The sequence below is a fragment of the Rhodofomes roseus genome, assembly GCF_022264815.1.
Source record: "Rhodofomes roseus strain CIRM-BRFM 1785 chromosome Unknown C8Q71scaffold_14, whole genome shotgun sequence".
NCBI lineage: Eukaryota > Fungi > Basidiomycota > Agaricomycetes > Polyporales > Fomitopsidaceae > Rhodofomes > Rhodofomes roseus.
This window is the reverse complement of record NW_025952970.1, coordinates 357594-380541: the sequence shown is the minus strand read 5'-3', so window position 1 is coordinate 380541 and position 22948 is coordinate 357594. Positions and strand designations below refer to the sequence as shown.

At 55.6% G+C, this 22948-nt stretch overlaps 8 protein-coding genes across 8 annotated transcripts; 3 read left to right on the top strand and 5 right to left on the bottom strand.

The window, feature by feature from the left end:
- Window positions 1-174: 174 nt before the first annotated feature.
- On the top strand, window positions 175-2156 carry C8Q71DRAFT_127899 (arylalcohol dehydrogenase). Its single transcript, XM_047916452.1, has 8 exons — window positions 175-806; window positions 869-1012; window positions 1065-1142; window positions 1192-1342; window positions 1401-1490; window positions 1551-1655; window positions 1713-1888; window positions 1951-2156. Exons 1-8 carry the CDS (start codon window positions 501-503, stop codon window positions 2035-2037), a joined length of 1137 nt encoding a protein of 378 aa, XP_047777344.1. The 5' UTR covers window positions 175-500; the 3' UTR covers window positions 2038-2156.
- A 641-nt stretch (window positions 2157-2797) lies between these two features.
- Window positions 2798-4826, bottom strand: C8Q71DRAFT_127733 (Aldo/keto reductase). The gene is made up of 8 exons (XM_047916449.1): window positions 4221-4826; window positions 4014-4157; window positions 3879-3956; window positions 3673-3823; window positions 3528-3617; window positions 3366-3473; window positions 3132-3307; window positions 2798-3072 (listed from the first exon to the last, which is right to left on the bottom strand). The coding sequence occupies exons 1-8, from the start codon at window positions 4530-4532 to the stop codon at window positions 2980-2982; spliced, it is 1152 nt and encodes a 383-aa protein (XP_047777343.1). The 5' UTR covers window positions 4533-4826; the 3' UTR covers window positions 2798-2979.
- Window positions 4827-4877: 51 nt separating this feature from the next.
- C8Q71DRAFT_127815 (uncharacterized protein) lies at window positions 4878-6055 on the top strand. The gene is made up of 3 exons (XM_047916451.1): window positions 4878-5455; window positions 5528-5921; window positions 5970-6055. Exons 1-2 carry the CDS (start codon window positions 5104-5106, stop codon window positions 5827-5829), a joined length of 654 nt encoding a protein of 217 aa, XP_047777342.1. The 5' UTR covers window positions 4878-5103; the 3' UTR covers window positions 5830-5921; window positions 5970-6055.
- Window positions 5836-7564, bottom strand: C8Q71DRAFT_127736 (Aldo/keto reductase). Its single transcript, XM_047916450.1, has 8 exons — window positions 7135-7564; window positions 6941-7084; window positions 6805-6882; window positions 6602-6752; window positions 6449-6538; window positions 6288-6398; window positions 6050-6225; window positions 5836-5983 (listed from the first exon to the last, which is right to left on the bottom strand). Exons 1-8 carry the CDS (start codon window positions 7453-7455, stop codon window positions 5843-5845), a joined length of 1212 nt encoding a protein of 403 aa, XP_047777341.1. The 5' UTR covers window positions 7456-7564; the 3' UTR covers window positions 5836-5842.
- A 2744-nt stretch (window positions 7565-10308) lies between these two features.
- On the top strand, window positions 10309-12361 carry C8Q71DRAFT_859208 (uncharacterized protein; the record flags this gene model as incomplete). Its single annotated transcript, XM_047927600.1, has 6 exons — window positions 10309-10564; window positions 10621-10995; window positions 11049-11110; window positions 11176-11571; window positions 11647-11904; window positions 11963-12361. 6 exons carry the CDS (start codon window positions 10309-10311, stop codon window positions 12359-12361), a joined length of 1746 nt encoding a protein of 581 aa, XP_047777340.1.
- Window positions 12362-12578: 217 nt separating this feature from the next.
- On the bottom strand, window positions 12579-16327 carry C8Q71DRAFT_710648 (uncharacterized protein; the record flags this gene model as incomplete). Its single annotated transcript, XM_047920756.1, has 9 exons — window positions 12579-12795; window positions 12851-13250; window positions 13314-13467; window positions 13524-14110; window positions 14192-14341; window positions 14402-14584; window positions 14645-14836; window positions 14884-15095; window positions 15201-16327. 9 exons carry the CDS (start codon window positions 16325-16327, stop codon window positions 12579-12581), a joined length of 3222 nt encoding a protein of 1073 aa, XP_047777339.1.
- Window positions 16328-18005: 1678 nt separating this feature from the next.
- C8Q71DRAFT_766705 (uncharacterized protein) lies at window positions 18006-20072 on the bottom strand. The gene is made up of 7 exons (XM_047924207.1): window positions 19781-20072; window positions 19666-19729; window positions 19287-19612; window positions 19067-19228; window positions 18653-19012; window positions 18426-18599; window positions 18006-18344 (listed from the first exon to the last, which is right to left on the bottom strand). The coding sequence occupies exons 1-7, from the start codon at window positions 19952-19954 to the stop codon at window positions 18243-18245; spliced, it is 1362 nt and encodes a 453-aa protein (XP_047777338.1). The 5' UTR covers window positions 19955-20072; the 3' UTR covers window positions 18006-18242.
- Window positions 20073-21189: 1117 nt separating this feature from the next.
- C8Q71DRAFT_127579 (Cloroperoxidase) lies at window positions 21190-22554 on the bottom strand. The gene is made up of 3 exons (XM_047916448.1): window positions 22145-22554; window positions 21875-22078; window positions 21190-21824 (listed from the first exon to the last, which is right to left on the bottom strand). The coding sequence occupies exons 1-3, from the start codon at window positions 22407-22409 to the stop codon at window positions 21340-21342; spliced, it is 954 nt and encodes a 317-aa protein (XP_047777337.1). The 5' UTR covers window positions 22410-22554; the 3' UTR covers window positions 21190-21339.
- Between the last annotated feature and the right edge of the window lie 394 nt (window positions 22555-22948).

Sequence of the window (22948 nt, the reverse complement as noted above, 5' to 3'; positions counted from 1 at the left end):
CAGCGCTCAGCCTGGCTCGAGGTTTGGAGCACCTTCCTGCCGGCGAGACTCCGTCCACAGCAGAACCTGCGTCTGGTCATAGTCGACATCGGCCGGCGCATCGCACGTCACACCGGCTACTAAGGGAGCGGGCGAGACTGGCAAGAAACTGGCAGATGGCGTGTAGAGGCGAAAAGAACCTTGTTAGGCTGCCGCGCCTGATGGGCGTGTCAGCGTAATAAGGCCTGGTAACAGTGATGTCCAGGTGGAGGAGGAGGAGGAGATGAATGTGCGGAAGCGAGCCTACACTAGAAGGGTCACAGGGCCCGTCTCATCTATCTAATTAGGGTGTTTATGTGGGATGATTAGGTGGCTTTTTGCTGATGCAATCTGCCAACCGATGTCAAACACAAAGACGGTGACTGAGCGTGGAATGATCGGCCAACACCTGTGAGATAAAAGGGAGGTCCGTAACAAACACTGACGACGACGACTTCTCTTCAATCTAGTTGTACCCACCTATGGAAAACTTTTGGGCCCCACCGCCGACGCCGAAGACCAGGCTCGGCCGCCACCGCCAGCTGGCGCCCCTCGCGGGCGTACACGTATCGCCCATCTGCCTTGGAGCAATGAGCATCGGCGACAAATGGACGCAGATGGGCGCCATGGACAAGGCGCAAAGCTTCCGCATCCTCGACGCGTTCTACGATGCGGGCGGCAATTTCATCGACACCGCGAACTTGTACCAGGACGGCACTTCTGAGGAATTCCTCGGCGAGTGGATGCAGGAGCGCGGATTGCGCGACCAATTGATCATAGCGACCAAGGTCGGTGACCCCCATTTGGGAACGAATTGGCGTGGAACACTATCTAAACAATTGTCTTTCAGTATACGAACAACTACAAGCGCAGGGAGAACTACCGGCAGAAGACGACATTCACGGGAAACAATATGAAGTCGCTGTACCTTTCCGTCGAGGACTCCCTGAAGAAGCTGCGGACGGATTACATAGACATCCTCTACGTCCACTGGGTAAGCCGCGCGCACATATCCATAAGATTTGGCTGACCCTGCCCGTGGAAAGTGGGACTGGACGTGTGGCATTGAAGAAGTTATGAACGGCCTACACTACCTCGTGCAACAGAGGAAAGTGCTGTACCTTGTGAGCATCATTCACAATTAATACTCTCCTGCGTGCTGAATGTCAATAGGGAGTCTCGGATGCGCCAGCATGGGTCGTGTCAGCGGCGAATATGTACGCACGGCTCACCGGCAAGGCTCCATTCGTCATCTACCAGGGCTCATGGAGCGTGCTCGACCGTGACATCGAGCGCGAGATCATCCCAATGTGTCGAGCCCAGGGTACGTCTTGCTTATATGCGGTCCGACAAGGGCTCCCTCTCACCGCTAGTGTGAGCAGGCATGGCGATCGCGCCCTGGAACGTCTTGGGGGGTGGCAGGATTCGCACCGACGAGGAGGAAGAGCGCCGTCGCCAGAGTGGTGAACATGGTGAGCTCGCACTGGTCTGCTTTGTCTTTTCGCAACCGCCAAACAGGTGTCTGCACGCAGGCCGGACCAGAAACGGGCAGTGGGAACGTACGCCAGAACAGAAAAAAGTATGCCAGGCTCTCGAGAAGGTCGCGGAAGAGGTTGGCGTGAAGAGTATCACGGCCGGTACGTGTCCGCGACTTGACGGCGACCTCACGATCGATGTGGCTCACAATTGCGTAGTTGCGATTGCATACGTGATGCAGAAGACGCCTTTTGTGTTCCCTGTAATCGGGGGCCGGAAGGTCGAGCACTTGATGGATAATCTTAAGGCCCTGGAGATCTCGCTCAGCCCCGAGCAAATCGCGTTCATAGACAGCACGCAGTCGTTTGAACTTGGATTCCCATACAACATCATCGTGAGTGTCCCTCCTCACTTTGTTGGGCCGGACCTGCGGAAGCTAATCAGTGCGGGGTCTAGGGCGACGGGACGGAATACTCTTACCCATTCAAATGTGGCGGGCACTTTGACAAGTGGCCGTCGCAACAGGCTCTGCGCCCTCATTGATGCGTACTTGCAGAGTAGGCCAGATGCAGGTTGCCACGCACCGGGTACTAGTGACTGTGTCGAGCACACGTTCCCCAGGATCGACTTGCCCCTTGAATTCTAGACGGAGATCCGTCGACTGTTCTCGTTCCCGGGGATAACTGTACCGTAGTACCGCGAAGCTAGTATCCTTCCAGAAGATTGTAGCGCGAGATTGGCGTTGCCGAATACAGGCAATGACGGCTTGACCCTTCAGCTTCAGCCTGAGGCCTGAGGTTTGGAGCACCGCCCTCCCGGCGAGACTCCGTCCACAGCAGAACCTGCGTCCACACGGACAGCTGTCTCGTTGCAATCGCAGAGTAGGATCATTCCGGTCACTGTCCGTGGAGTACTTGTTGGACCTCTGAAACACACCCGAGCCGGGAGCGCATAAGTACTTGTACTTGAGACGACCCGGACTTGATTCTGGTGATATCTGGCGACGATTGTCATTGCGTACCGCGTCGCTTTCGGTAGACTCATCCGAGTCTAGCCGGCCACGCTGAAGACGCATATACGAGCCGAGCTTGGGCAGAGTCCCTCAGGCCTCAGGTCCCTCCCGGCGATCATGATCTCGAACAAGCCATGTCAAAGCAGCACATTGAATCCTGCCAGTGTAAGCAAGGAGGTTTATCATGGCAAGAACCTGAACGAGAGCGGCACTCAGACTCACGGTCACGGTCTTGCTGCGACTCCGCTAGCAACGGAGATCTCCGGCACTTTGTGGCGTTTCAAAGATCAATCCAAAGAAGTACTCGTTTGCGTACTTGGTAACTTACAAATTACAATGAATGAGCAGAAGACACTCTAGTAGTACGAGCTCAGAAGTCTGAGCGGCGTTCATTGCTGTATACTACAACAGATTATTCCCTACACGTCATGCCTATCCGCAATGCACAGCACGACTGTGAACTCCTGGACCCTCTACGCTGCCGTCGGTCTGAGGGCCTGAGGGCGCGGCCAGCGGTCGAAGTAACCACCCATCGCGTTCAAGAATCCGTAGCCCGTGCCATCGCCCTAGGAACGAGGCCGTCAGCAATCTTGCCAATAGCATCCTCGTACACTGAGACACTTACGATCATGTCGTGCGGGAACCCGCGGACGAACGGCAGGACGCCCTCGAGGTACTGGACCTGCTCCTCGCTGAGCGCGATGTCGAGCGCGGAGATGTTGTCGAGCAGGTGCTCGACCTTGCGTCCGCCGATGATCGGGAACACGTACGGCGTCTTCTGCATCACGTACGCCAGTGCCACTACGCACGTCGTCCCCGTAAGCGGAGCCTGCAGCAATCAGGATGGTTGAAAGCTTACCTGCAGTGATGCTCTTCGCGCCAACCTCTCCGGCGACCTTCTCGAGGGCGAGGCAGACCTTGCGCTCGTCTTCCGTGCGCTCCCATTGAGGGGCGAATGTACGGCGACCTGTGACGGGATTTAATCAGTCAGACTAGCAGACAAGACCGACACTGAACGCACCTTTCTCGCCCGTCTGACGGCGGCGCTCTTCTTCAGCATCCGTCCGGATTTTCCCTCCAGCAAGCACATTCCAGGGCGCGAGCGCCATGCCTTTACATCCACGGCATGAGGCGGACGCATATAGCGAGCCGTTGAGACTGCTCACCTTCCTCACGCACCATCGGGATGATGTCCCGCTCGAAGTCGCGCTGCAGGACGCTCCACGCGCCCTGGTAGATCGCGAACGGCGTCTTGTTCGCCATCCGCGCATACATGTTCGCCTTGGAGACGAGCCACGCAGGCGTGTCGGATATGCCCTAGAAAGGAGGTTAGGGTCTGAACTGCCCCTCCCGATCAGATGAGTTCTCGTACCAAGTAGAGAACCTTGCCCTGGGCTACGAGGTTGTGGAGGCCGTTCATGACCTCCTCAACGCCACAGGACCAATCCCACTGTGTGTCATTGTCTCATCAGCCTGACGACCTGGAGGTCACGTAGTGCGCACTTACCCAGTGGACGTAGAGGATGTCGATGTAGTCCGTGCGAAGTTTCTTCAACGAGGCTGTAACGGACATGTGGAGGGACTTGATGTTATTCCCCACATAGTGTGTCTGTTGGGGAATATCGGATCCTCGCTTGTAGTTCGTGGAGTACTGCGAATGGGGGCATCAGCGCCTCGGGATCTCCTCGTCCGTGGACGTCGAAGCGTCACTTACCTTCGTTGCAATGACCATCTGGTCACGGACTCCGCGCTGCTCCATCCACTCGCCGATGAATATCTCGGACGTCTCGTCCTGGTAGTTGTTGGCGGTGTCGATGAAGTTCCCGCCGGCCTCGTAGAATGCGTCGAGCAGCTTGAAGCTGCTCTCCTTGTCCATGGCGCCGAAACCGATCTTCTCCCACTGGTCGCCAATGGACATCGCTCCCAGGCAGAGCGGCGAGACGTGCACCCCCGCGAGCTTAGAGAGCTGACGGTGCCGACCCAGGCGGGTCTTGGTGGGTGGGGGAGGAATGTGGAAGAGGGACATCTTGCTCGCGCAGTATGAGTGTAAGAGGAGCGGGCTGTTATGAAGTGGGAGACGGAGACACTGGTGCCCTTCGTCGACACGGACGGGGTTTTTATTTCGGGCTGTCTGTGGGCTTTCATCGCGTCAGCAAAGGCAAGTGCGTCATGGCGGGACCGTAAGAGGGCACGATCGTGACATCCTCGAGCCTTCCCTGGTGCGTTCGTTACCGCCGGATGTACGCTGACAAGCTACCAGCGGCGTTCGACGCGCAAACGCCTCTGTCAATGTTTGAAAGCCTCTGAAAGCCTCTCCGGATTTTGAGGTGGATTCCCGCCCGCGTGTGCTCCGTAAGCAGCTGGGAAATCGGCGGAAGCTGGTTTCTTTGAGATTAACGTTTAACCAAGTTTAACCTGGAACGTCTCTGATTAAGAGTGGCGGTCGAGTGCCTATTCAGGTTGCATGCGGATATGACGGAAGAGAGTACACCCGGTCTCGAATGTCCTGCCGTGGGCAAATGCAGACCTTGAAATAGCGTGCCCGGCTTCTAGGTCAACTGTAGGTTCCCTCTACTGTCGAGGAGCTGGAGAGCAGCATGTTACGCGTCTTGACGACAGCCCGATATGCACCCCCAGTGCACAGCTCGAGCTTGAAGCTTGAAGTTCGAAATGTGGCGTTTGGCGATGTGGCTTTGTCACGGTTACCTATGTGCGTCCTCTGGGTGCCACAACGCTTTCCGGGGAGGAGGGACTACCGGGCTTACGCAACGGTGCGCCTGCCGGCAGTCGACGTGCCGGGGATCCGGACTCGGAGGAGGGCCACGCTCGGGCCGCGCTTCGCACGCGCCACAGTGGGTACACACCCGGCATGTACCCCGGACGCGTTATCCTTGCTCGTCAAGGCTTCGCTCCGACTCTTGTCTTTGAGCTACGACATGAACGAAGACTGTAGGTGTGGACTTCCTACACGCCGGTACCGTCGATGGTGGCAGAACCGCGACCACAACTTAAAATGGAAAGTAGGCCAAATACAGCACAACTCGCGGTTCACGCGCTGCGCGTCGTCTGTCGTAGGGCCCAATCCGCACCCTACGGTCTACCTACCACCGCAGCGACTACTGTTGGAAAAAGGATGGGTACGAGGCCGAAGGTACGTGCTTACTCACGAAACCTTACGCTTGATTCTCATGAGGATGCAACGAATCTCTCGGAAGACTTGGAGTAAGTACCAAAATACGACGATTGATAACGATCGCACACTGCGGAGAAGCGCACACACACTCGTGTACCACATGGGGTCGATGACTGTATACCTCCAATGAGCCCAGGAACACCTCACGCGTGACCATTCGACCCGTTCGCACCGTTGAGGGCGCGAACCGATTTGCTGCCACTGGGTCGGATAGCTTGCTGGGTAGGCCATCTGTCGAAGTTGCCTGCTGAACCCTGAAGCGGTATATAGAACGAACCGTCGCCCTATCCACAAGTCATCAATCAGCTTCACGTTTCCGCAGCTAGCCCAGCAGCAATAACGTTACTTACGCACACGAATCCAGGGAATCCAGGGTCGAATGGGACCACGCTCTCGATGTACGTGATCTGCTCGGGGCTCAGAGCGATCTCGAGTGCTTCGGCGTTGTCTGTGATCTGCTCGACTTTCCGGCCACCGATGATTGGGAATACGTATGGCGTTTTCTGCATCACGTATGCGATAGCGACTGGTCCAAGGCAGCTTCTTAGCATGATCCGGCACCAGGGCGGACACCGAAGGCACACTCACCAGCTCTGATACTCTTGGCGCCGACCTCTTTTGCCACCTTCTCGAGCGCTTGGCAAACCCTCCGTTGCGCCGGCGTACGCTTCCAATCGTCGCTGCCCATGTCCTTACGACCTGCGAGCACGTTCTGGATCGATTGGTTCTCATACGCTCAGGCGACTTACCTCGCTCCCCGGTCTGGGCACGCCGTTCTTCTTCCGCGTCTGTCCGTATTTTGCCGGACGCCAGGACACCCCACGGGGCTAGCGCCATTCCTGCGGACATGACAGAGTACCATCAGGACGATCTGCAAGCTGGACAGGAAACTCGGTGCGTACCCTCCGCGCGCGCCATAGGTATGATATCACGCTCGAAGTCCCGCTGCATGACGTTCCAGAGGCCCTGGTAGATGCAGAATGGTGTCTTGCCCATGCACCGCGCGTACGTGTTCGCCTTCGCCACAATCCATGCTGGGGTGTCAGAGATGCCCTAGAGACCGATGAGCCGTGCCTTCGGACGACAACGATATGGCCGGACGTACGAGGTACAGCACTTTGCCCGCCGCGACGAGGTTGTGCAGGCCGTTCATGATCTCCTCAATGCCGCAAGTCCAGTCCCACTGGTTCGTGTTTCAGGTGAGTGAGGCCGGAGGCTTCGGTTTCAGACATGACGCTTACGAAGTGCACGTAGAGAATGTCGATGTGATCGGTGCGGAGCTTCTTCAGGGAGGCTTCCACAGAATTGTGCAGAGACTTCATGTTGTTACCCGCGTAGTGCGTCATCTGCCCGACCTTCTGGCCGCGCTTGTAGTTGCTAGTGTACTGCGGCGCGCGTCAACTCTCTTGCGATTCCGGACGACGTCAAGACCGACCTTCGTCGCAACCACTATCTCCTCCCGGATGCCCCTCGCCTCCATCCACTCCCCAATGAACGCCTCAGACTCCTCGTCGTGGTAGTTGTTCGACGTATCAATGAAGTTCCCGCCGGCCCCGTAATACGCGTCAAATATCTTGAACGCCACCTCTTTGGTGACAGTTCCAGTGATCGGGGCCCATGTCGTGCCGATGCTCATTGTCCCGAGACAGATTGGGGACACATGCACGCCGGCGAGGGGTGCGAGAGGGCGGTGGCGCCCGAAGGCGGTCGCCGGCGCGGACGGAGAAGCCCAGAATTGCATGTAAGCGTCCGACATAACGAAACGAGGCTGGAGGTGTACGAGGCCGGGCCACAGAGGGGAGGGTCAACGATGCCTGCATCATAGCATGAAGGTTATAAATACAGGCATGGCCTGGGACGGGAGCTGTCGTCAACATGCGAGCACCTGAATCCAGATTAGTCCAGGGTCAGACGAATTCATGATGGAAGATAACTTACCAAGACCCCGGCCGCACCACGAGCGTTACCCCAGCATTGATTCAGGTCGCTCCGCGTGCCATACTTAGAGCGTACATTCGCTTAACCGCTGCGACAGGCTGGGTTAGAGACGTGGCGGTAAATATGCATCAAGCCTCAGGCGCGCGATGGGTCCGACTCGCTGCGGTCTTTGCGTTGCACCGTAGGTTACTGAAAGCGGACATGATAGCGAAGAATGGCGTAGCCTTCCCTAGCTCGGACTGAAACGACGAGATCCCCGCCGGTGGCGCCGCCCTAGAGGTCGAAGATCGGAAGCGAGGCGCACTACGCCAGCGGCATCAGAAAATCTCGACAAAGCGCGCAAGATCTGCGTCTCGGCGAGGAAGGCTCGGCAAGGGACTGGGGTCGGCTGCGGCCGTAACGTTCCCTCGCGGGAAACAGCCTTAGCACTGCCACCGCATGTCACGATGGCATAACGACTGGCAGTGAGTCTCCTTTGTCAACGGTTCTGATAGGCCAGACTCGGAGGTGGCCAAGAGGTGGCTCACGTACAGTTACACGAGCAAGCGAGGGCAATTGCTGGCATGCAGATCTTGGTTGGCACGCAGCATGCTGTGTCTCCTCCTACCGGGCGAACGTTCTTCCTTGCTTGCTCTGGGGCGAACCTTTTGAACCCGAGGGAGCACCGGGCAAGGACGAAGGGAACACCGTTGATGGATCATCGTGGTCGGGAGCAAGACTTAGACTCCTCCGGTTCGTAGGTGCCAGTGGGTCCATTCGTCTCGCACGCCATCACGTGGTCGTTCCTGGACGAAAGACCCTGCTCTGGCCCCTGGCCTAACATCTATCGCTTCTGATCCACGAAGCATCGAGGCAGCTCGTGTTCGGGCTGAGTTTTCATGCGTCAATGAAATGGTACCTTCCAAGTACCTCCGCTGGTGCGTGTCATCCTATCCATCATCACGGGCGACATGGAATCGATAGTCGTTCGAACTAGGCTCAAGTTGGCAAAATCAATGCGTGCCGAAGCCCAGCGAGGCGGCGAGGCCCCGTATAGAGGCAGCCTGGCAGGTCACGAATGCCGGCACATCTCGCTGGATCTCTACCGACAGACTGACAGCCTCTGACAGCTAAGTCCATATTATTGTCAGGCCCCATCGTTTGAAATCATATACAGGCGGTGTTTGACGGGACGCAGATCGCGATCAAACCGCTCAGCCACTGGGGGATCGTGCCACCGAGAGACCAGTGTCACACCAGCGCAGCAGGTGGCGCAGCCCAATATCCGACATGCATACGGACCAGCTCGGGATTAGCTACAGTCATATCAAAGGCCGACACATCCGCGCTGTCCGAGCGGTGGACTTAGCTGGAAGAGCTAACCAATTCCTTCGCTTGTTCACGGTGGACTAGCTGACATTTAGTCACAGGTGCGGGTATGTCATGGTGTCAGTGTCCACATCGTACTCATTTCTCTGACTGGAAGCCGCAGAATGCTTTGATGTGACCACGTGCTCCGGATGATAACCCAGGACAGTAGTTTGCTTCTCTGGTACGCTCCAGCTTGCAGTGGACATCGTCGCTCACTTCCACCGCGCAGCAAACGACCCCTTTACGAAGAGGTCCTACTACACCGTAGCAATCGAAATCGACTTGAATGCGCTACCAGCCACATAGTCCATACTCGTACCCGCCATGTTGTCCGTCCTCGATATGAAGACCATCTCATACGCCGACCAAGATCTTAGCAGAACGGCAGCCGACATCAAGACCATACTACATCGCCGCAGCCCGAGGGCGGACAATGCAACCTTCGACGTCACAGCCGCTGCCACTTCGAGAATTAGTCTCCCGTAGGCAGATCACTAAGACGACTTTTCTGAGGGTCGTCTAAGCCGGTATTGTACTGTCATTCCATCACCAATCACACAAATACGATGTAGCTCATTTGCCACATTGCCCAACACCGGATGAAAATCGGAGGAGATACACTATCAAGGCCGACTGGCAGCGCGGCCAGTTCTGGGTCTACTAGTGGGAAAGGAGCGAGGTACGCCTCCACGGATATGCGTAATGTGGTCGACTGTGGTCAAGTTCGCGAAGCGCTGTTGGTACGGCATAGATAAGTAGCTCCCACCGCGCGTCAAGCCAAATGTACGCCCAGGATTTTGGCTGGAAACCCGGCATGTCCTACGAGTATCCATGTGATATACGGCACGGGTATTGGCAGGTCATTGACAGGGAAGTTCTAATGTTCGATCAATTTCTAGTTTGTTTCCTGTCACTTCCCGTCAAGTACCCGCCCCACAAATGCTCGGTCGCTCAGGGGGCCCGCGTGCCAGCACTAGCCCATCATGCGGTAACATGGCTTGTTGAAATGTATTGTAGAGTCGAGTAGCATACAAAACATTGAATACATAGAAGCCTGACATGATTTGTCGCGCTGAAGCTCACGACACAGCGCCGTGAGCGCAGATCCACCGTACAATGATCGCCTCAGGCCGCCATGCGGAGATGTCGCAAGGTGACATCAGCGCATGCGTTTTGAGGGGATACGTTGGAGAGCTGTACTGGGTAAGAAAACAACGGTGAACACCTGTCAAATGCGCAGGAAAACTCACTCAAATGACGACTCGGAGGTACTCAAAAACACGGCGAGTCTTCCTACACCGACTTTACACACCCCGCAGCGATGCCTAGCAAAGCCAAGCGTCCCAAGGCAACCAAAGCGTCGGCGAAGATTGACTCGGACTCGCGTCCAGATCCGTCTAAGCGACCACGGCTCGATATCAATCCGGATCGGGGGCCACTCACTGATAGTGGCAGGGCCACGCCGAAGCCAGTAGCCAGTCGCCCAGGGCTTGGACCAACAAGCGGGTTCAACGATCCGTTCTCTGCAGAGGGTGCTCCGAGGAGCGAGAGTCCTGTAGTGAAGCAGGCTGGCGTCAGTAAGTTTTCACGATTCCGATAAGCATACGTGTTTCTTACCATGTGGCCGGGCCAGGGACAGAAACAACTTCACATGTTCCCCCGGTTACTGCGCAAGCCGCGTCTAGCTTGACTCTTGCCGGCGGCACGGGACAGAAGGCTGTGAAGATAAGTAAAGCGACCACTGACATTATCCAAGGGTTGAAGAGCGCAGTTGCGAAGACTCGTGCCGAGCTGGATGCCAATGCTGGAGAGACCGAACGCAACGGGGTAGAAATCGATAATCTGTGGGCAATGACCGAGGAGCTCGACTGTGCTATCCGCGTCGGCGAAGACTCTCTGCGCGGACGGGTTGCTCGGCTTGAAGAAGTCGTCGACAAGTTGCAGGCAACCGTCGAAGAGATAACCCCGAGACTCGAACACCTGAGCCTGCTTGCAAACTCGGTTGGACGTGCGTATCTGTGATTTGCTGACATATTGATACTCACTGTGCTCTTTGAACAGATCTACCTGAGGTGTCTGTGCCGTCCGAAGCGTGCAATTCTGTACGGAAGACGCGCCTGCAGGTAAGTGGCACAAACACGTAACTGAGGCAATGATCAATGACGCACCCGGGCCGTTTGCGGGATAGGCTATGACCCGTAATGCTGTGTACGACATGATTGGTATCGACCACAAGTGCCCGTTGCCTGAGCCAAGCCGTGACGAGGGATGTTTCTGGGTTGAAGTTGAGGACATCGGTACGCCGGGTGAAGTACACCGCCGTCTCCGACCTACCTGGGACAGAGTTTACCCAAACAAAGTCGGGTGGATGAAGGAGATCGCATCGAAGATTCAGACAGATGGGCTGAGGTGGCTTTCGGGGATGACAGCGGAGCAGCTGGCTAGCTACTCACTGTCTGACATTGAAGCCGTGGTTGAGGCTGTGTGGGAGTCACTGAGGGATAGGTATAAACTTACGAAGAAGTCGGCAGCGGAAAAGGCGAGGAAGGCGAGGAAGAGACGCCATGAGGCGCGCAAGCAGCAGGTATGTTTTCGTTCCCCGTCAGCCTGTAGAAGCGTGTAGTATTAACAACACGTGTCATTCATTGACGTACCTTAGAAACTGCGTCAACGCGCGGCTGCGCGCACCAAGGTCCCTGAGCTGGCAGACGCCGCTTATGACTGGTTCTTCAGTACAACCAAGTACATGTCGACTGATGAGTCCGGGGCCGAAGACGAACTTGAAGATCACGACGTACCAAATGCAATCGACGCGGAGACCTCGGAGGAAGAGTGCAGCGCGGGTAAACAGAAGGGAGCTGGTAGCAATGCTCGATGTGCGGTCACCGCGCGGCCTCCTACTTATCGTCTAGCTGCGGTGCGTATCAATCTGGTATTGATCTCCAATTCGAGCCGAATTCAACACTCACCTGCAGCTTGGGCCATTGCTTCAAAGCCTCGACGAAGCAATTTTGAAGGGACGCAGGGGGAAGCCGTCAAGCCACCAGTTCCTTACTCGAATCCGTGGCCAGCCGAGGGACAAGGAGCTTCCAAGCTTGGCTAAGGTCAAGAACGCGATCCAGATACCCGATGGTATGATCAATCCGGAATGGCGGGCTCGTCAGAATGGCATAGTAGAGTCTCAGGGCAATTCCGGAGACATGGTGGATGTAGATGAGGATGCTGAACCGGGGACGGCGGGGAATGAGGCAGGGGACGAGGTGGGGGATGAGACGAGTGACGACGAGGGTGAGGAGGAGGCCGCCGGGACTCGGACTGGCTCTCAATCTATCCCAGTTGACCCGGCATTGCTCGCTGACATGGCAATGATGTAGCGGTACCTGATTCATATCGTTGGTCTTCCAAGATTGTCCTTGTACATTGTGCTAAATTAGTGTGATGAATCAATGTGAAACGTCAGACGTGCCTGATGTACGAGTGCTGCTGAGGCTGAGCACGTTCCAGCTTCCGCCGTCATGACCAGAGGCGCTAGAAATCTTCGTTGCTATCGTCGTCCTCAAGTACATCAGGTTCTTGAGCGTCCTGCCGTCATCACAGTGTGAGTTGTGTCAGCAGCCACAGTGAGTCACAGTCCCGTGGATTTGACAAGGCACAACGTACATGACATAGCGACATGGTGACCCAGAACTTGTGATCTTGGTACGGAACCTCTGCAAGGGCGAAGTGTCCAGAGAAGCGGGTCACCTGAACGATCTCGGCCGCAGCAAAACGATCTACGTGCCAAGTGGCAATGCCAAGGTCTGTCGAACTGCAAATGATGCAATCAGCTGGGTCATTGCTGTGTTTGCTGACTCGCAACGCACCGCATGGACCAGGGCATCACCGGCATGTTCTCATCTGCAAAGAAACGCTGTACAACAGCGCATGTTATCTCCAACGGGGCCAGCGCGCGGTCGCGCCGTTGGTGCTTGATGGTCAGTAGATGAACGATACGCACAGGGCAACGACCGTCGATGTACCCATAGCATGACGTTCGTCCACGATGCATTGTATATGCCCCGTATCGAAGACCATCAACGAGGATGTGCGAATAGGTGGGAATATTGGTGGCGACGAAGGGTTCCCCGGCGTCGACAGGTGCAGTGGCTGGAACGAGGTGCACTACATCGCCCCAGGTATGCTGCAGAAAACGCAAGACAAGACCGTATATGCCAAGATCAACGAGCTTGACTTTTCTCGACTGCTGCGGGAGTTTGAGTCGTTCTGCGAAACAGGCGTAGAAGGGTAGTTGTATACTTGAATTGATAAGTAATGTTGAGGGCGTACCACCAGTGTCCCGGGCAACCATCTGGCCAACGAGATTGAGGAGTGTACCACGTTGATGATTCGGCCGACTGTTGCTCTTGAGAAGACTGCGCAATTCCTCAAGGACGGCGATGTCCTCTACTGACTTGTGATCAAGGTTGTCAAGGCGCAGAATCTCCGAGAATTCGTGATAATCAGCAATGTTCAAGACCGGGAATATTCTGCACTTACAAGATCATGTATCAATTGACTTTTGATCCAACCGCGCATCATTGTCGCCTCGAGCTCCCCACCAGTGTGTCCGTTTGTCTTGAAACGACCGAGGAACCCATTGTTCCGCTCATATGGGTACGCCCACCATGCGTACGAAGGGCCTAGGCGCAGGTAAAACTGGGGATTGTGTGCAGCGAGGTGGAAGTACGGTGTCAAGTGGCAGTTCATTTGCGCCCAAGCCTGACATGCTCGAGCGTGGCACTCATGCGCCCGTATCACCTCGTCTGGTGATATTGACTGTGATCCCCAGATCCGCAGAGCGGTGCAGAGCTCGAGAACGTTACTGTAGTGTTCCTGGTAGTTCCGACTGATCTCTAAAGCATCTGCGGCATCGAACTCGGCCGCCGTCGCATTATCGCGTGCCGCAAGAACAGCATGTCGTCGCAACCGCAACAGTCGTTCTTTTGCTGAAAGGGCCTTCGCCACATTGGTTTTGGGCTTGGGGCGTGGTGCATCGGTATCAGGGATGATGCCGTCTGTCTGCCATGCACAGTACAGGGCGACTGCTAGTACATGGACAAGGTTGCGCCACTGGTCTGCCTTGACTGAGCAGCCATCGGCGACCTGCCAGATTTTCAGAAGAAAATCAATCAAGGCGTACTGAATTTGAACATCGAATGAATTACTCGCCTTCTGCGGTACACGTCCAGATGACGAAGGCCACCAAATTGAGTTGAGGAAGTCTTCAAACTTCGTGAGTGGCTTGTCGTTCCGGCTACGAGCAGTGAACATCCCAGAGCCAACCAGGATCTCCTGGAATGTATGTTTGATCTGGACTGTGCAATATAAAGTGTATCAATAGCACACAAGGTCGAGATAAAGGAACCCAAACCTACCAAGATAATTCGCATGCATCGGTTCTGGGGGTGAGTTTTGCGCCGGCATCCATCCCGGAAGAGCATCTAAGATAGACCAGCGTATGCCACGCTTTTCTGCAATCTCATCGCGTGCCTCAGAGTCTGATATGCGTGCCCTAAACGCGTACTTGAGAAAGCGCCAGTCATCTCGCAGACGAAATGCTAGAAGTAATGATAGATATCCGTAAAGATTCAAACAAGTCGAAACACAATGAAACTCACTTTCCGAATCAAACGCGTCTGCAGTTGTGAGCGAATCGAAGCTCTGGTAGCAATAGCAGCACATAAAGTCCTTCGATGTTGGCCCACGCAAACCGGCTGCCTTACGACTGGCTGGGAGGTCGGAGGCGTCAATATACAGTGTTCCATGTATTGGATGCACACCCTCCTTCCCGTGAACCTTCATGAGCACACCTGTAGTTGTGTAATCCAGTAAGTCATACTGAACATCTTTCTGTAACGGTTACACAAATTGGATAGTAGCTCACCGTCCTCGAGTTCTTTGACATCTTGAACGAAGGGCTCAAGGATATGATTGAGCTGCTCTAGCGATGGCTCATGCGGTCCGGGGATGCCAGATACAAGAATGCTCTCCTCCCTCAGAAACCGCTTGTGTCGAGGATTGTTGCAGATTGTAACATAAACCGCACCTGTCGAGTGATGTGATCGCTTGCTGGCACTGAACCTGCAAGCAGGGTTCCAAATCAGTACGTGATCAGTGTTTGTCCAGGTCATGACGGCGATAGCGACCATGATCCCTGTACTACAAAACGCTTACCAGTCGATGTTGAACATCAGTACCAGGCCGCATGGGAGAGAAACAAACCGCTGATGAATTTCATGAACATCAACGTCCTCGACATCCCATTTCCCACCACGACGCCGTTTCAGGCCTGCTTGTATCGCACGCCATCCCCAGCCGTCATACACGTCCTGCATGCGAACGGAGGGATCCTCGAATGCGTCCATCCCGCGTGCCGTCAAAGGCGGTACACGCCCCGGTTCGTCACCCTCCTTCCGCCAGTGTTGAAACTCCTCGTACTTCCCTGGTCGGAGAAGTATTCGCTGCAGCGCCTGCTTAAGCGGGGTGACAGGGAAGATCTTCACCGGTATGCGCTTGGTCTTCTTATTGCTCATCACCTTTGCCGTGAACAGCGTCCCTGAACAGCCATCCTGGGTACAATCCGGGCTGTCGAGCTTGTATAGCTCGGAAGGATGATGCCGAAACCAGCATACGTTGCACAAGAAGTAGTACACGATGCACTGATCAGGGTCGATGCCAAGACGACGTTCCACCGTACGAAGAGTGAGTGCCATCTTGTCGAGTCCCGGGGTCTCCTGACCGTGACGCCGGTCGAGGGATGCGATCGTACGTTGGTGACTCTTCAGACTGCGCTGCACCGCTTCGTGGGTCGCATGGTCGAAGGTAGCCGAAATGAACGCCTCGATATACGCGTTCCGAATAACGGGAGCCTCACTGAAAGCTGGCGGTTCACAGGCAAGGCCGTCGTAGAACAGGTCTGCGGAATGGTGTATACCATGGAAAAGGTCATCGAATAGTTCTTCCCGTGAGGCGTACGCAGGGTCATCTTCGAGAGCAGGGGCTTCCTCTTCATCTTCTTCGCCTGTTGTGGTAGTTGGCTGCTGACATAGAGCCTTCTCTTCGAACGAGGAATGCACCGTGACGTCGATAGTCGGACTTTCGGAACGAGACACAGACACTGAGGCCGCCGGCGAGAGAAGCAACGGAGAGCGAGAGTGAACACGCGGTGTAATGGCGCTGACGTGCGCTGGCTCGGAGTGAACAGTCGGAACATGAAGGCTGCCAGACGAGACCGGCGATGACCTGGCAACAGCAGGGAAGTGAATGGGAGACGGACGAGTAGATGGTGACCCGGAGCACATGGGAGGTGAATGAACACCGGGGAGAGACTCGCCGCATGCGGCATGCGGGTGAACGACAGTGACCGCTGACCGTGGTCGAGCTTCAGAATCTGAAGTTGGCAGGGTGTTATTGCTATCGTGCCGGGGAGGTGGCTTCGGGAGCATCTCACTCGCGTCCAGATCCATATACTCTAATTCAGAGTGTTCCCTGTAAAGTCATACACTGTCAGCATCTGTTGTTAAAGTCGGACAAGATGGACACATTACATTGGCGTTCGCTCTTTTGGTTCTCCGTGAAAGCCAACAATCTGATTTATCTGAAATATGGCATCAGTCAGCCGGCGCAAAGTTGTGACAAACAGGTCTCGTACCGCAGGCTCATCCTTAATCTCTTGGTCGCGGCTGTGGTGGGAACGCATTCCGCCGACACTAAACCCCTCCAACGCTGCCTTAGTCTCCCTCGGCGTGGGTCTGTCGCGGTCAGATTTGCTTGGCTGTTCCCCTTGGGTTGCAATCAAGTTGCTGCGAAGCTTTCTATTTTCCAGTAGCTGCGCTTTGTTCTCTCGGTCTTGATCTTTCCGCAAATGCTTCCCGATGTTGCTCCGAGACTGGAGGTCGCTATGAGGATTGATCTTGCAGACACTACATGGGCATCTATGAAGCCCCGTTCCTGCACGCTGCCAGATCGGATTACTGTACGGCTTAGTAGGTTGGAGGGCTTGTCGTGCTGGCTCAGTAGACTTGGGCATTGCTGCAAGAGTCGAAAAATTGGGTTGTATTGGTTGAGAGCAAGCTGAGCGCGAGTGTCACGGATGTATGCGCGCAATGTTCGAGCCTCGACAGTGGCGTTCGAACGCATACGCGTGCGACGCGACGCGACTGATATGGTCACCTGCCCGCGCGACTAGATTATGTAACTTGTATATACAACGGACATTGGACGGAAAGCTGCTCCCAGGACATCTACAGGAAGCTCGCCGGAAAGCTGACTTGTCCTGCAGATTTCCCCGGCCGGGAAATCACGATCAACACGCAGTGTCCAAGATAGCTCTCCGGTAGTTGTCTTCTTTGTGCACGCCTACTGTGATCGTGCCTGTCAAGCTCAAGTCTAGGTGTCGACATGCCGGACTTCGCTGTCGTCATAAGTGGCATCTCCCGTCGAAGTCGTTTGACTGCACACTGTCGTGGCCTGAGATCCTGTCTTGAGTGCAGTCGGCTGCGCCAGACTGGCTGCGATCATGCGTCAGTTTCTTCCAGTCGTGCATGTCGAGTCTGCCTAATCACATTCTCGCAGACTTTCTGCAGAGATACTGCAATGCATCGGTGACATGTCAAAAGACGGCGTACAAACAGGTCATCGTGTTAGAAGCTTGCAATGGACCCTTCGAGCTGTCCGAGTCACTGGAGGATTGGCGAGTGATGATCGTCATACTCAGTCATACCTGTAGACAATGTATGTAGATCTAAGCGCACGTTGCGCGTTTGTGAGTTGGACATTTGCAATGGAGCGACATGTAGTCTCATACCAAGACCCTCCACACGGCCCTCACACGTGAGGGGTTTGTGTCGAACCTAGAGCGACATGGTCCTACTCCACAAGCAATCACCGCGATCGACGTGCGCAAGAATGCCATGAGGCAGAAAAGTGTCCGAGGTCGTTACGCCAGACATCCCCACCCTCAGGCTGGATGTGCAACATCCTAGCTTACCTTCGGTGATCCGACCCTTACGCTAATTCTCAATGCTGCCCGCAACACAGCACGTACGTTTATTGTACTAGCCTAACTAGGCCATCTTGAGGCCATCCACTTGACACTGCTGCCGAGCTCGCATCTGAGACACTCCAGGTTCCCGCCGACACCGGAGGCAGCGTGAACCCGCACGTAGCAAACATCGTCATTGACCGCGTGGTCGTCGGGAGACGGCGTACAAGAGATCAATACTGGTACGACTTTGACGGGGGCATGAACCAGTGCGTAGGCGGAGACGTCTTCCGCTTCAGCTCCAGCCGGAACCCACCGTCTCTGCGCTTCTCAGCCTGCATACCGGCAAGAGGTAAAGTCAGTCCACACGTCGGCAGTACGACAACTGAGATGGTAGAGGGGCCTGGGGGACGTACCGTCCACACACGCTCGTCCGTGATGACCCTGCGGAGGTTGGGCACGATCCCCATGATGGTGCGTATGTCCGGCTTAGACACGGCAACCCGTGTGCCATGCGAAGAATGCGTGTCGCTGACGTCGCTGAGCGTATGGAGACTCGTCGACCGCGAGAGCGCCTCGGCGAATGAGTACTGCGCAGACGAGGGTCAGTATATGCGACCCCACTGCAGCGCTACGGACGTACGATGTCCCTGATGGGGATGCTCACTGCGAACCGCTCGAGCTCCGCGCAGCGCCTGCAGATCTTGCGGACGCTCTCCAGGCTCAGCGAGCAGTTCAGCAGGGCTACGTGCGTAAGCGTGGCGTCGTGCGCGTTCAGGAGCTCATCAATGAAACCGTCCGCGATGACCAGTTTCTCGGTGAGCCTGAGTGTGATGGAACGCAGAGGGGCTGACCACATGCGTGTTTTCTGGATGAAAGACGTCCAGAGACCGGGCGTGTTGGTCGGGGAGAGGGAATGATGGCTATCAATCGTGAGGTGGCGAAGGCGGCGGAGAGGGGTGATGATGCCATTTATGATGGAACCCGCAGCCCGAGGAGAGTCCTGAGAGGCTGATGAGATGGAGCTGGCGAAGTAAGTGCCAAAACATGTACGTACCCAGCTCGTAAAGGAGAGACTCCGCAGATCTGGTGTATGTGAGGTAAGGCGCAGGACTGTATTGTGGTCGATCTTGGTGCAGTTAATGACGTGCAATCCAGTCAAATGTGGAAGGTCGATGAGTACGCTTTCCAGGATGCAGTCGTTCAACTCTTGGATGGACTGCGGTAGCATACCGTGATTGAGCACAGAGAATTGTATCGCGGAAGTAGTAACGCACAAATAATGTTAGGTTCATCAATGTAGTCTTCACCGAGGCTATCCATTTTGGTAAGACGTCTACCACATACGGCGAGCCGGTGTCCAAAGCGATGCTCCTGAGGCCTGATATTTTGGCGAAAAGCTGCGATTGTTCGTACGTCAGGTTAGCATTGACGCGTATATGCTGCAGCGAGAGCTTCTTCTGGAGACTGAGGAGGAAGGACGCTAGGACGCTAGGTGTGCATGTGAAGGAGACGATATTGTCGCAGAGGTCGATGGTGCGAGCGCAGTCGCGCATGAACTCTGGGTGCACAACGGACTTATTGCTGGGCACCGCCCGTATGTCTGAGAATGCGATGAGTAGATATCACCGAGCAGGTGCGTGGCGGCAGTCGTACCGATGTGCCGTACATGGGTGGCTAGGTGAGGGTGGCGGAGCACAGAGGCAAACGGTGACAGGATCTACACACATCTAAGTATGGACAATGAAGGACCCAAGCGGTAAACACGCACAGCAGGATATCGTTTTGCTTGGTTTAACTTGAATATCAAGCTACGGTAGAGTCTTGAGATGACTCCCGCCAAAAACGACCGACTGACGAGCGAGACAGAGACCAAGTCGTTGCCATACAGATATGCAAATATAAGCTCGAGACAGTCCAGATTCAAGTTATCCGCAGAAACCATGTTGACCAGCGCGACGCACGACGGAGAGCACGAGAGTTGGCTCCAGACCTTGCTGGTTTGTGGTAGAAGACAAGCAGGCCAAAACACGGTGCTCCGTCACAGTGGCTGGCGACCTCCGGACCGCGCGACGCCGTACGGGGACGTTGCGATTGACAGTGACACTCACCGCCACCCTGCCTTCTCCCACCACTCTACGCCCTCCCCCTCTAGTCTAACCATATCCACCTTGAAAGATATCTCTCAAGAACGCCTCAAGGTAGCCGGTGCTCAGAGAAGAAACGCCGATAATGTCAAGCGTGAGGGTTGCGCGAGGGTCCGGGGTCAAACGGCATAAAACTGAGTCAAAGAATCACAGCTTTGGCAATCACTCGAAGGACCATCTACAGTGCAGTAGAGGCGCACGAAGCGTCAGATGCAGCTCACTGAGAGCGAAGATGAAGGCAGGAAAAATGTAATCGCTCGAGGGCAGATGCGCGCGACGTGCAACGTATACAAGATAAGCGCAACATCGAGCGGCGGATGTTAAAGCTCGAAGTGAACGAGACGATGATAGTAGCAAAAGGTGAGCCAGTCCTGCCCTTCCTCAGTTTCCCATGATTGGCCCATAATGTAGGCTAGCATGGTGTGCGTGGCGTAGCCAATAAGGAGGGTCGACCCGCAAGCTCGATGAGCTGAGGGCGAAGCGGAGGGATAAGGACAAGAACACGCGTACGCATCAGTCGACTCTTCTCGCTTGCTTGAGCTTAGGCCCTTGTGGACGAGGGCCAATTCCGCCTGACCTTATTTGCCCGTCGAGAGGAACACCTCGAGCGAAGAGGAAGAGGATGGCCAGATCAGCAAGGGCGAGGAAGAAGAAGGATCGCAGGTTATTACCACAAGCTACACCCAGAGGAGGACAACTTTACCGAGGACGACCATGGAAGGCCTGGAGAAGGTGCGGCTCGAGAAACACGTTGGCATGCCTGTCAGCGACGCTATGGTTGGACGAGACGATCAGTCAAGGGCACTACGCCCTCAGGCCTCAACGTCCTCAACCGTCGCAAAGCCACAACATACTTCAGTCTCTATACACCCCTCACGACTAGGGCGCTGGACCGCACCGCGTCTCCGCCCTGCTGTGCGGCTTCAGGGGGATACCTACCTACACGAACGATGAATCATACATCTAGTTCAGTATGGAGATCAAGTGCTTTCATGCGTCAACCTCATCTCGTCAAGGCTACCTCTATTGAGAGTCCCAGGTTTGCGGTCATGTTGATAGTGTTATTATTCGCACTGTACAAGGACATCGTCGCTGATCTATTTAATGGCTCAAGCTCGATTTGTATCCTAAATACATCAGCAAGGCATACGCTATGCTGCAATGCGATGGTGACTACAAGCGTTCACTGGTTCTTGGCGTCGTCGCCGATGCCGCCCATACGTAGGAGCCTCAGGGTATCCTCGACCTCCTCCTTGATACCGAGCTCGACCTTGATCACGGTGGTTTGGAAGGTGGCCATCGTGAGGCCGCCCGGGTTGCGGATGCGGGGCTGCCACTCGTCGGGGATGCGCTCCTCGAGGAGCATGGGTCGCAGATCTTTCGTACGACCGCCGCAAATCGTGAGCAAGGTCGAGCCGCTGTAGCACGTGAGCACGAATGCAGGAGAGTCGGGCAGGTAAACGCACTTGGAGGCACCGAAGAGCTTGTGGAACGTCGTCTGGCCGTATTGGTTGTTCTTCGCCTTGGACTCGGCGCGCCGCTTACCGAGCATGCGCGAGAGATCGCTCGTGGTGATGTCGCCGTTCGGTCCTGTCCCGCTTGCGAGGAACTCCTCGATCAGGCGACGTGCGGGTTTTGACTGGTCGGGGTTGTGGAAGGTGTCCACCCCTGCGAAAGCACATCAGTTTTAGCATTCGGACCGAGTGTGGACGACGCACTACAGAGGGACGCGTCGTGCTCGATGCAGTTGTGCGCGTTGAGGTCGCTGAGGTCGAACTTGTCCGTCCAGTAATTACGGTTGAGCATGTCCGCGGCGTAGTGCGGGACGAAGAAGCAGAAGGTCGGTGCGAAGTTGAACGTCTCGCGGACTTTTGTGTTCATGTCGCGGAAGGTGATGTTGCGCCCGTCTCGCGGGAAAATGCCTAGCGTGCAAAAGCGACCCTACGTTCAATGGCACGATCTCGCTTTGCGCGCACATGACTACGCACCGTGGTTTGCCATCGCGTTCAGCATGGGACAGCAACTCCGGCTGTCTGTCTCTGAAGGAGGGATGTACTGTGGCCACAGGCCGTTCGCGCCCGGCCGTCCTTCTGGTACGACTTTGTTTTCGGGCAGAAGTGGTGCGAACGCGTTGTACAGAGTTAGGGCGAGATCCCAGATGAGTAGCCGGATTGGTAGGATAACATTCGCGATGGCGTAGATGAGGCCTACGCCCAGTCGGGTTGCTGCTACCGCCACAAAGGAAGGTGCCATGGTGTTTAGTCTCGGGAGGGGGGAAGGGGGGAATGCGTTCGCGGTCAGCCAGGCAACCTAATATACGTTCGGGCGTCGGAGGCATGTGACGGGAAGCTGTCCGCAAAAGCTGGGACGCATACCGCGATTCGCGAAGCGGACGCTGTACGGGCGGCGGGCGGCTGCTAATCGGGGCGTGGCGCCTGCATATGGCAGTGCGTCTGCTCGTCTTGTCCTTTGCTGGCTGCCATGTCCGTGGATGTCCGGCGCCGTGTCCAGATTGGGCGGAGGTAGCGTCCTGAGATGCCGTGATTAGCAACATACGATTTGAACAGGTTGTGGCCGTCGTCTGACCGAGGATGATACGAGCAAGCAGGGAAGGCCTTACTAGCTTGTCCGAGGCTATGAGGGCTCCTGTATGTGACTCACTCGGCTGCGAGTGAGGAAGAATGACAAGCACAGTGCCACTGCGGGAGTCGGAGGTCGTGTCGGTGAGTGCAAAACAGGCGACCGTCAAACCGCGATCTGTGGCGGTGAATTCTCAGTATGACATCAACGGA

Excerpts from the sequence above, each read along its gene's own strand:
- C8Q71DRAFT_127899 (XM_047916452.1), top strand. The coding sequence starts at position 501 with ATGGAAAACTTTTGGGCCCCACCGCCGACGCCGAAGACCAGGCTCGGC. Across the intron at positions 1,013-1,064 it reads ACATCCTCTACGTCCACTGG|TGGGACTGGACGTGTGGCAT; the intron begins GTAAGCCGCGCG and ends GCCCGTGGAAAG. Across the intron at positions 1,343-1,400 it reads CCCAATGTGTCGAGCCCAGG|GCATGGCGATCGCGCCCTGG; the intron begins GTACGTCTTGCT and ends TAGTGTGAGCAG.
- C8Q71DRAFT_127733 (XM_047916449.1), bottom strand. The coding sequence starts at position 4,532 with ATGTCCCTCTTCCACATTCCTCCCCCACCCACCAAGACCCGCCTGGGT. Across the intron at positions 3,957-4,013 it reads ACATCCTCTACGTCCACTGG|TGGGATTGGTCCTGTGGCGT; the intron begins GTAAGTGCGCAC and ends AATGACACACAG. Across the intron at positions 3,308-3,365 it reads CGCGAAGAGCATCACTGCAG|TGGCACTGGCGTACGTGATG; the intron begins GTAAGCTTTCAA and ends CGACGTGCGTAG.
- C8Q71DRAFT_127736 (XM_047916450.1), bottom strand. The coding sequence starts at position 7,455 with ATGTCGGACGCTTACATGCAATTCTGGGCTTCTCCGTCCGCGCCGGCG. Across the intron at positions 6,539-6,601 it reads ACCTATGGCGCGCGCGGAGG|GAATGGCGCTAGCCCCGTGG; the intron begins GTACGCACCGAG and ends TCATGTCCGCAG. Across the intron at positions 6,399-6,448 it reads TGCCCAGACCGGGGAGCGAG|GTCGTAAGGACATGGGCAGC; the intron begins GTAAGTCGCCTG and ends ACGTGCTCGCAG.
- C8Q71DRAFT_766705 (XM_047924207.1), bottom strand. The coding sequence starts at position 19,954 with ATGGTTTCTGCGGATAACTTGAATCTGGACTGTCTCGAGCTTATATTT. Across the intron at positions 19,229-19,286 it reads TGATGAACCTAACATTATTT|TCCATCCAAGAGTTGAACGA; the intron begins GTGCGTTACTAC and ends ATGCTACCGCAG. Across the intron at positions 19,013-19,066 it reads GTCTCTCCTTTACGAGCTGG|GACTCTCCTCGGGCTGCGGG; the intron begins GTACGTACATGT and ends TCAGCCTCTCAG.
- C8Q71DRAFT_127815 (XM_047916451.1), top strand. The coding sequence starts at position 5,104 with ATGTTACGCGTCTTGACGACAGCCCGATATGCACCCCCAGTGCACAGC. Across the intron at positions 5,456-5,527 it reads CTACGACATGAACGAAGACT|TAGGCCAAATACAGCACAAC; the intron begins GTAGGTGTGGAC and ends TAAAATGGAAAG.
- C8Q71DRAFT_127579 (XM_047916448.1), bottom strand. The coding sequence starts at position 22,409 with ATGGCACCTTCCTTTGTGGCGGTAGCAGCAACCCGACTGGGCGTAGGC. Across the intron at positions 22,079-22,144 it reads GAACGCGATGGCAAACCACG|GCATTTTCCCGCGAGACGGG; the intron begins GTGCGTAGTCAT and ends TTTGCACGCTAG. Across the intron at positions 21,825-21,874 it reads GCACGACGCGTCCCTCTGTA|GGGTGGACACCTTCCACAAC; the intron begins GTGCGTCGTCCA and ends GTGCTTTCGCAG.